The 10,836-nt window shown below is 47.4% G+C and overlaps 1 protein-coding gene across 1 annotated transcript in view; it reads right to left on the minus strand.

The window, feature by feature from the left end:
* Window positions 1-1,600: 1,600 nt before the first annotated feature.
* MDGA2 (MAM domain containing glycosylphosphatidylinositol anchor 2) overlaps window positions 1,601-10,836 on the minus strand; it is a gene marked incomplete at both ends in the record, with an annotated part of 76,137 nt that continues 66,901 nt past the window's right edge. The window contains 2 exons of the mRNA XM_009076211.1: window positions 1,601-1,894; window positions 10,270-10,599. Of these exons, the coding sequence (XP_009074459.1) occupies window positions 1,601-1,894; window positions 10,270-10,599 (624 nt within the window). The remainder of the gene's footprint in view (window positions 1,895-10,269; window positions 10,600-10,836) is intronic.

The raw sequence follows: 10,836 nt of genomic DNA on the forward strand, positions 1-10,836 counted from the left end.
CCCTCCCAGGGGTGGAGCAGCCACAGCTTCTCTGGGCAACCTGTGCCAGTGCCTCAGCACCCTCACAGGGAACAATTCCTTCCTGATATCCCCTCTCTCCCTGCCCTCAGGCAGTGGGTAGTCCTCAGCCACATCCTGAGAAACATTCCCCAAGATCCAGACTCAATCCTCCTTCCTCTAACATGAAATGACACCAAGCTGTCCCTGCCCAGCAGTATGTCCTGGGGGCCAAGGAGGCCAATGGGATCCTGAGGCATGTGAGAAACAGCATTGTCAGCAAGTCAGGGAGGTGATCCTGTCCCCCTGCACAGCCCTGGGGAGGCACATCTGGAGTATTGTATCCAGTTCTGGGTTCCTCAGGACCAGAGGAACATGGAGCTCCTGGAGCAGGTCCAGCTGAGGCTATGGAGATACTGAAGGGACTGAAGCATCTCCCCCATTCCTCATGATCCCTCAAGCCTGAGGGAACTGAAGCTGCTCAGCCTTGAGTAGAAACGGATGATCCCTTGATCCTGCCTTTCTCCAGGCTAAAACACCCCATGAGCTAAGGCCAGAAGCCACAGAAACCTCTGGTCCCAAGTTGGACACCTCAGTGCAGGTGGGGTGAAGCCAATCCTAATGCAGATGAACCCCCAACCACAAGAAGCCCAAATGAGAAGACTCCAACCTCCCTCCAGCCCTGACTTTTGGCTAAAAAGCTGTGCTGGCACAGCAGTAAAGAGCTCTGATGAAAGTTGTGCAGCTCCCACAACATGTAATCAAGTGCATAACTAATTTGTTACACAACACAACTTGGCAAAACAAATCAGTTGATTATTAGCAATAAGGAAGTGTATTTGCAGCAGCTCCTCCCCAGAGGCCCCAAAGGAGGTCAGTTATGCTGAGCACAGAGCACTAGTGGAAAGCAAATCTGACAGAAGATTTGGGCATGTGAAACTGGAATAAATGAGGGTTGCAAGAGGCACTTGACAAGAAAGTGGAATGAAATACCAACAATACAACAGACACATGAAAGTCATTTAGTGAATGTCTTGAGCAGAGACACAGCCACAAGGAATGGCTCATTATGCCCCAGAAACCACATCAAACCACACTTGTCATTGTCCAAACACTGAGCCTTTCCAAAGGAATTGGTTTTCCCTCCTGCTTCCTTCTCCCAGTGCTGCTGGTTCCAGAGGCAGAGCAGCTGTGCAGATCTGCATGCAGAGCAGCTAGGAGGGAACAGCTCTTGCCCTCATTTTTCCCTTCTTGTTTTACACCACAGCAACAAATGAGATCAGTATCAGATGTGCATTTAGAGAAATATGTCCTGCTATCTCCTCTGCTTGTTCCTGTGTCAAGGAATTCAAAGCTAGGCATGAGGAAAATAATCATTGCCTCACATTTCTGCTTTTTTTTTCATCTAAATGAGACTCCTATGTCATTTTTACTCCTGGATTTACATTAAAATCATGGATTCAGGCAACTACAGAGCCAAACAACACAGCATCAAATATGGAACAGCCAGAAGACTCTTACTGCTGTTTATTTAGGGGAGGAATAAATCAGCTCCTTCCTCTCAGCACAAGCACATGAAAAAGAAAAGAAAGGCTCTACTTACACTGTACAATGAGCTGCACCAAAGCTTCTCTGGGCTTCACATTGAAGCCATTGTATTGGCTGGTCTGGCACCTGTAGGTTCCTGTCATGTCCCTGGACACGTTGACTATCCTGAGGATGCCGTCGTAGCTCTCGGTCTGCATGGCCCCGTCTGGCATCGCCACCTCCTTGTCTGCTCGGGACCACAGGATGATGGGCTTGGGCTTCCCTGTCACCTGGCACTGCAGCTCGATGGTGTCCCCCTCCCGGGTCACCAGGGGGGACTTCTCCTGAGGAACAGTCAGGTTGGGTGGGACTTCAGAGGAGAGAAAGAGAGGGGGAAACGATTAGCACTACAGAGACATCAGATGGATTTCTTGCAGTCACATATGGAGAAGCAATTGAGACACAGACAGCAAAGCATAGTGACTGCAGAGACTGGGAGACTGTGCAAGCATGGAATCAGCAAGGTTGGAAGAGACCTCTAGGATCATCAAGTCCAACCATTAACTTGCCATTCCATTGTAATACCTAAACCATATCCTCCAGCACCAGATCCAGAGGCCTCTTAAACACTTTCATGGATGGTGACTCCACCACCTCCCTGGGCAACCTATTCGGTTGCTCCTATATCATAGAGTCATAGAATCATTAAGGCTGGAGGAGACCACTAAGATTATCAAGTCCAACCATTAACTTGCCACCGCTGTAACCCCTAAGCTTTCCAGTGTCAGACCCAGACACCTCAAACACTTCCAGGGATGGTGACTCCACCATGGGCAAACCCATATTCCAGTGCTCCTGTATCATATAATCATAGAGTCATCAGGGTTGGAGGAGATCTCTAAGATCATCAAGTCCAACCTGTCACTCCATTGTAACCCCTAAACCTTCCAGGGCCTCTTAAACATTTCCAGGGATGCTGACTCCACCATTTCCCTGGGCAAACCTATTGCAATGCTTCTATATTATAGAATCATCATGGTTGGAGGAGTCCTCTCAGATCATCCACCAACCATTAACCTGTCACTGCTGTAACCCCTAAACCCTAAACCATATCCTCCAGCACCAGATCCAGATGCCTCTTAAACACCTCCAGGGATGGTAACTCCAGCACCTCCCTGGGCAGCCTATTACAATGCTCCCATGGTGACATGTATCTTCTGGAGGTGTTTGAGAGGAAGGAGAGTGAGTGGCCCAGGACATGAACCTTTGGGGTGTAGGTGTGTGTAAGATTCATTACAAGAAGCTCCTGTGCAACAGCAAGTAATTTCTGCTGTCTTTGGCTCACTTTCTTGTCTGAAAACACAGAGCTAACAGCACTGCCAAACCTGTCCCTTGTCAAGATAAGGCCCTGAGCCTGTGAGGGCTGAGACAGGCTGATAAGATAAGCTCTATCAGTGCCCCAGATGGAAAAAGATACCTTCAAATCCCCTGACTCATCATCTCCTGTGGCACTTTGCACCACAACCAGTGTCTGGCACCTGTAAACCAGCCAAAAGCTCATTAGGCTTTACTGTATTTATTCATCTTGTTACTGGAAGAAGCAAAGGAGAGAAGAGGGACAAGGCCAGCTGGTAAAACAAACAATTCCATAGGCAATGCCATAAATCCACAGCTTGGCTGCAGCTTTCATAGCTCACACTTGACTGAGAGTACCCAACACTGAGGTCCCATGAGTATTGCTCTGCTCCCACCTCAGCAGTGATGCCTACAGGTCCTCCTTAATTCAGCTGCTGATTCTCCACTCTCTAATTAGGGAAAGCTCTGAACCTCTGCCCAGGGAGGGGTTTGGATAGGGTTTCCCCTCTTAAATCCATCTATTTATTTTCACAAGCTCACAGGTACTTAATTAGCTCTGAGATGTCTATTTTGCTGTCAAATGTAGCTTAAATTAACACCAGGGTGAAAAAACCCTCACAGGTTGTGGGGAGATGTTATACACTGCCTGGTACTGGCAGCCTGAGCATGTGTGACTTGATTTCCTAAGCAATAAAGCTCAAAGGAATGGAGGAGAAAAGAATGATTGGATGGTTTTATTCCTTTACTGGGATCAAAGATGTGGAGAGACACAAGGATCAGGGACCAGAGTCTGCTGTGGAGGAGGCACAGCAGGTCTGGGGGTAGAAACACAGAAGCATGGAATCATTTAGCTTGGAAAAGCCCTTTAAGTCAAGTCCAACCATCTCCCAGCACTGACAAGGCCACCACTAACCATGCCCCAAGTGCCATATCCACATGGCTTCTAAATCCCTGCAGGGATAGTGACTCCATCACTGACCTGGGCAGGGCTTGGCAACCCTTTCCATGAAGAAATTGTTCCTAATATCTAATTTAAGACTCCCCTGGTACAACTTAAGGCTGTTTACTGTTGTCTAGGACTTCTTCCTTGAGGAAAGAGTCTGAGCTCTACCTGGCTGCAACCTCAGGGAGGTTGGAAAAGGCCTCTTAGATCACTGGATCCAACCATTCCCCAGCACTGCCATGGCCACCACTAACCATGTCCCAGGTGCCACATCCACATGTCTCTTAAATCCCTGCAGGGATGGTGACTCCACCACTGCCCTGGGCAGCTGTGCCAGGGCTGGACAACCCTTGCCATGAAGGAATCTTTCCTATATCCAACCTAAACCTCTCCTGGTGCAACTTGAGGCCATTTCCTCTTGTCCTGTTGCTTGTGCACAAGCAGAGATGAACAAGCAAAGATGCATCAACAAGCCAAAGTCCATAAACAGAAATCCATGGACAGGGGTGGCTTGGAAAGATGCTGCCAATGGGATGAGCTTAGAGGGATTTCAGCCAAGCAAGCACAAGTACCAAGCAGCTGAGGAGGATGTTTCCAGCTGTGCTAGGTTGTTACCAGCTGTGCCAGCCTTCCTGTCCCACCAGGTGCTGCTGTGGCACCAGCTCAGCCCTCCTCATCATCAGCTTCTCTCCTGCAGCATCGGCTCCAGAGCTTGCTGCAAGGAAAGGTCAATTCTCTCCCTGCTGCTGCAGAATAATAAGTTGCTAAAGCCTAGTTTGGAAACAACAAACATTACCTTATTCAAGCAGAAAGTGGCTTAAAACTAAGTTAATACTCTTAGCAGTTAAATCTGGCTCCTACAGCAGAGGGTTAGCACTTGAGAAACAAAAGCCTTAGTGGCACTAAAATAGCTCCTGCTTTAAAAGCACAGTCTGAGAGCCTTTGCAATGGGCAGTGGCACACGTGGAAGCAGGTTCTGTTGATGGATGTTCACTCCTGGCTCTTAAATCAAATGGTCTGTGCCAATCTTAGGCTCAGAAAATTGCTGACTCAGCAGAAGGGCAAAGAGCAGAAGGGATCACTGCACTCTTGTCCTCTTCTTTGTTGTTAAACTGCTCCCTAGGCACGTGTCTTTTACTGGAAGCACTAAAACCAGACTAGACCCTTTCATCTGCTCTTCTGTAGTAGTTCCATAATTCCACAGTGTCCTTGATCATGTCACCACATCTACAGGACAATGGGGACAGGACCAACGTGGCCATTTCAAACCAAAAACCCCAAATGCATGAGCCTAATCTGTTTATTCACTGTGTCTCCTGGGTAGACACAACCTGGTTCTACTCTAGGTCTCTGAAGTCTTGATGGATCAAATCACAGCTTAATTAATGTCTGATGGATCAGATTAATTAATTGCCAGAGAGCCAATGGCAGAGGTAAGAATCTGCTTATAGCCCCTTCAGATATCCCTGGCAGGGGATGAGAGTAGATGCACTTTAAAAGGTCTTTTCTAACTCACACCATTCCATGATTCTAAGGCAATCAATGTGATAAGGTCAAGGAACCCCTAGAAGTGGTGGCCCCATGGTACACTGGTGGCAGACACACCACTCCTGAGCAACTCCCTGGGGATTACAGGAGCTACTATCACTTCTGTAGATCCTTGGGTGCCTTGAGGAATTTCATGGCCTTGGAGCAGTGCCTGTCAGCCCCAGCAGTGATGAGGAGCTGTGGGACAGTGTGGTCAGTTTGCTGCACATGGACTAATGGTAATAATTAGTAATTAGAGGATAAAGCAGAGCAAAGGAGCTGCATAGCAGGAAACAATCCAAACTGGAGCTTACTCAGACATCAGCTCCCGAAAGAAGAGTTGGAATTCACATGACAAACCAGCCTAGCTAAGGAATATTGACCAATCCACACTCTCCTGGCTAGGAGATAGAGCTGAAGCTATTTGTGTTTCCTCCTTCTCTAATATTTATGACTTTGGAGGTCTGAATCCCTGGTATTAATCATCCTCTGCCTGAGACATGCATTTTGCTCTCTGCTCATGATTCACACTCCTGATGTGATGGAGGAGCTAAGACAGGACAGACTGAGCTGTGGCAGAGGAAGCTGAGTTGGTATACAAAGTAGATTTGAGAAAGATCATTCAGCCTGTGAAGGGCAGCAGGAGCTTATTATTCATGAGTGCTGATTATGCAGGCTCTGTAGACATCTCAGAGGCTAAAACTGCTCAGTGTAGCCTTAGTGTGTGTTACTTTGAGGAGAAATGTTGGGGAACACCCAAGAGCACAAGCTGGAAGGGTCCCAGAAGTGAGAGAAAAGCCCTAGGGGAGATTTGCTGATCCAGCCAAATGATTGGAAAAGCAGCTGAAGTCAAGAGAATTGACTTTAACTGTGGCTTTTTATCACCATGAGAAAGGGTCTAGCAGGTCACTCATGTGCAAGGTAAATCAAGCAACCTGTAAGGAAGTCCTGTCTTGATTTCATGGTTGCTTTCTCCTTTCATCACTCTGGTTCCTTCTGTGTCCTGCCCAGACACAGGAAAGAAGAGAAAACACCACAGTCCATATTCTCTGGGGCACAAACCACTTCTGATTACACTTGAAGGCACAACATCACCCACAAATTTCATAGAATCACCAAATCAAACCATCTCCAGTTGCAGGTGAAGATGGAACATCACCCATAGATCTCACAGAGTCACAGAATCCAAACCACTTCTAATTGCAGGTGAAGATGTAACATCAAGCAGAGATCTCACAGAATCCTTCAAGTTGGAGAAGATCTCTAAGATCACCAAGTCCAACCACCAACCATGTCCCAGTGCCACATCCATATGGTTTCCTGAACCCTTCCAAGGATGGTGACCACTACTGCCCTGGACAAACTGTTTCAATGCTTGGCAGCCCTTTCCATGGAGGAATTTTAGCTAATATCTGATCTAAACCTCCCCTGGTACAGCCGGAGGTCATTTCTTGTCCTGAAATGCTGGTGGGGAGATCTACTTAGTCAGTAAAACAACTCCTGAATCAATGCTTATAACTCAACATACTTTCAACAGCCTAAAGCACCACCTAGCTCTGCAGCAGAGTGAAGAGGAACATTTCAAACCCAGAACACACAGCCAGAGGCAAATTAGCCCAATTAGCTCTCAGTGCTCTCACAGGAGCTGTGCTCAGGAGCTCCATGTGCCACATGCACTGCAGAATGATGAGACAACTCCACAGCCCCCTGGAGAGGGATAGACTCCACAACACGTGTCTGCCCCCAGAAATCCCACTGAAATCCATCCACAGGGGATGACTATATCCCAGATAATTCAGAATTCCCAAGGGAAGGGGCTGCAGAGCAGGACAGAGCCTGGCCTGGCCTGCCTCAGCCGCTTGGAGGGAAGGGCTGGCAGCTCCCAGGGTTGGAATTAACAAGACAAATCTCTGCACATTAAGCACTAAAATAGAACTATAAAAGAAAAAGCTTTTTAACAAAATCCAGCCTTTATCTGTCCCTTCTGTTCACCTCCTCCTTTCCAAGATAAACTCCAAGGATAATGGCTCCCAAACCCAATCAATTCCCTGCACTAACAAACCTCTCTCTGTTTCCTGCTGTGGCTCAGAGTTCCCTGGGAAGGATCACTCAGGACAGTGCTTAAGGTTTACAAATATCTTAATTGGGTCACTAATGATCAGATTTCATTATGTAACTGTGATTTCAATAAACATTTCCAGGGAAAATCAAGGTCTCTTTCATGTCTCATCAAAGCAGTAACAAGCTGACCAGAGGCTTCACACAGATCAAGGCCACAGGTCTTCACACATCAGGCTGGATGGTTAATTAATTCATTAGTTAATACAGAGCTGATTAGCTTAACAGAGAAGTTCTAATCATGCTGCAAAGATACACAGCCTTGTATGTACTAGTTCTCCAGGAATTTCTCTGCCTTGGCTCTTAGCAAAGCCCAATCTATCCCTGGGAGTGTTCCAGGCCAGGTTGGATGGGGCTTGGAGCCACCTGGGCTAGTGGAAGGTGTCCCTGCCCATGGCAGGGGGTGGGATGGCATGAGCCTTAAGGTCCTTTCCAACGCAAACCACTCTATGATTCCATGATCTGGAGAAACAGAAGCTCTGGAGGCCACAGGCCTGCCCAAAGTCCATGCCCTGCTCCAGGATGTGCCTATCCCAGAGTGGTACAGGTGCACCCTCAGCACATCTTAGGTTCATCCAGAGAGGAAGAATTTGACATGTTTACCATGTAGAACATCTAGTTGTGCCTGCACAGGGTGGGAATGAGACAGGAGAAAGAGCTCCTTTAAGAAAAGAAGGATCAGCATCTCCTCCACCTTTCCTTTCCTTTCCTTTCCTTCCCTTTCCTTTGTTTTCCTTTCATTCCATTCCCTTCCCTTTCTCCTTCCCTTTCTTTTCCTTTCATTCCCTTCCCTTTCTCCTTTCCTTTCCTTTCCTTTCCTTTCCTTTCCTTTCCTTTCCTTTCCTTTCCTTTCCTTTCCTTTCCTTTCCTTTCCTTTCCTTTCCTTTCCTTTCCTTTCCTTTCCTTTCCTTTCCTTTCCTTTCCTTTCCTTTCCTTTCCTTTCCTTTCCTTTCCTTTCCTTTCCTTTCCTTTCCTTTCCTTTCCTTTCCTTTCCTTTCCTTTCCTTTCCTTTCCTTTCCTTTCCTTTCCTTTCCTTTCCTTTCCTTTCCTTTCCTTTCCTTTCCTTCCCTTTCCTTCCCTTCCCTTCCCTTCCCTTCCCTTCCCTTCCCTTCCTTCCCATGTCTTTTCCAAGCAGTAAAGCCAGCAAATCAAGCAAACCCCCTGAAACACTAACTCCCTTCCCTGCAAACAATGCAGGGGAAGGAGGAGAGAGAATCAGCCAGGAGGGACAGTGGAAGAACCTGCTCTGAACACAGCAGAACACACAGCACCCAAACCCTTCTTCTTCCTGCCTCAGCTACAATATGTAATGCTGAGCAAAGATCCCTCACTGGCACACTTTGCTGAGCCACAGCTCTTTTTGCTTCCAATGAACTCACTTTACTGAGGGTTTTTTTTGCTGCTTTTTTAACATCTTGTTGCCTTTTTAACATCTTCTGCCTTCAGGTTCCCCTTGACATGCTCCCACACAGCCACAGGAGCCACCCTGGTTCTCACTAACATTTGCCCAGGGTTGCTTTTCTGGATGACAAAGCTTTTATAGGGCAAATATTAATCATTTGAGTCTTCATTTTCACTAGTCAGTGACCTACTTTGTGGAGCTCTGGGGCGGGAGTTGCTAGGGGATTACTTCAGGTCCATTTATATAAGATACTCAGGACATAAATCTATGCCTTTCCTGCTCCAAATGTCAAGGGGAAAACTATTCCTGCAAAAGAAATGCAATGCCAAGTATGTCAAGAGGCCCTTGCAGTGCCACATGTCCCTTTCCAACCTGCTGGAGGGACAGGGGAGACCTAAAGGTCTTCATCCTTCCTTAGGAGGTGCCACAGCTCCTCCTGCCTCACTCACTGACTCCAGGAGACATATAGGCAGGAGAAACCTCTCCCGCAAACCACCAAAGAGCCACACAGAGAATGATATTAATAAATCCCTGCAAGTCTTGGCATTTGGAAACTGTGTTTGTGCCTAGGCCTTATGTTCATAATTACCAGAGCAGTAATGAATCTTGATGAATCAGTAATGACCTTCAAAGCACTGAGACTCTTGCAGCTTCCACTTGAGTGTGTGATGAAGTCTTACCAACAGCACAAGCTCTTGGAAGAGGCTAAATCAGGCTCAGCCCAAATGTCAGGTTTGCTTCCCTGTCCTCTGATTTCCCTGAGTGTTATGGGGCAGGAAAACCAGGAACTGAGAGGAATTTAGGAGCTCAGAGTTCCTGCACTGCCTGCAGGATCTGGGCTGAGCTTACAGCTGTGGATGGCTAATGGATGGTTCCAAGAAATCCCAGCAATATCCCAAAGGATTCCTCAGCCAAGCACAGATCACACAGTGGTTATGGTGTGCCAGGTGAGCAATGCAGAACTGCACCAACAGCACTGGCTGCTTCACCCTGCAAGCAGGGAACAGAGTCTGCATGGAATGGTCATCCATCATCCCAAATTTGGCTCTTCCCCTATATTAATCATCCCAGTTCTTTAGCTGTTAGTAAGATCTGAGAAATTCCAGACTGGTTTGGATTGGAAGGGACTTGAAGATCGTATTGTCCCACCTCTGTCATGGGCAGGGACACCTTCCACCTGCCCAGGTGGCTCCAAGCCCTATCCAACCTGTCCTGGAACACTCCCAGGGATGGAGCAGCCACAGCTTTTTTGGGCAACCTGTTAACAAGGCCCTTCCAGTCTAGTCTGCTTGGAATACCTCATGGTGAGAAGTGCTCTGTGTATAGACCCATGTTCCATGAGGAAAGGAAAACCACATCATGACTACATCAAACAATATACCCCAGAGCTTCTCCTCACCTGTACTGCTGGAGATGTTGACATCAATGCTGATATCTGAGATGCCTCCACCCTTCAGTGATGCCACACACGTATATGTCCCAAAGTCTGTGAACTTCAAGTCAATAATGTCCAGGTTGGTGGTTCCAGGTGACACATCAGGGTCAGTCTGGGTGATGACCATCCTCTCTGAACTCCGCAGGGGCCTCCCGTTCTTGAACCAGCTGAAGGTGAGCTCCTCGGAGGGGATTGCCTCCACCTGGCAGGAGATCTTCACCTCCCTCCCAATCTGGATGTTGTCATCTTTGTGGTAGGGGTCAGGGGTGATCCAAAAACGTCCTTTTTTTAAGGCTGAAATAGGAAAAGAGGAACATTTTGCTGCTATAAAGTACAAATTTAGCTTCATTTGATGTCTACTTTGGATTGTTCAAGGGTTTAGAGCCGTAGGATGATGGGAAATGATTTTAAGCTCAAAAAAGGCTGATTTAGATACGATATGAGCTGGAATGTTTTATGGTGAGAGTGGTGAGGCATTGGCGCAGGTTGCCTAGGGAGGTGGGTGATGCCCCATCCCTGGGAGTGTTCCAG

Source organism: Acanthisitta chloris, unplaced genomic scaffold, assembly GCF_000695815.1.
Source record: "Acanthisitta chloris isolate BGI_N310 unplaced genomic scaffold, ASM69581v1 scaffold2436, whole genome shotgun sequence".
Taxonomy (NCBI): domain Eukaryota; kingdom Metazoa; phylum Chordata; class Aves; order Passeriformes; family Acanthisittidae; genus Acanthisitta; species Acanthisitta chloris.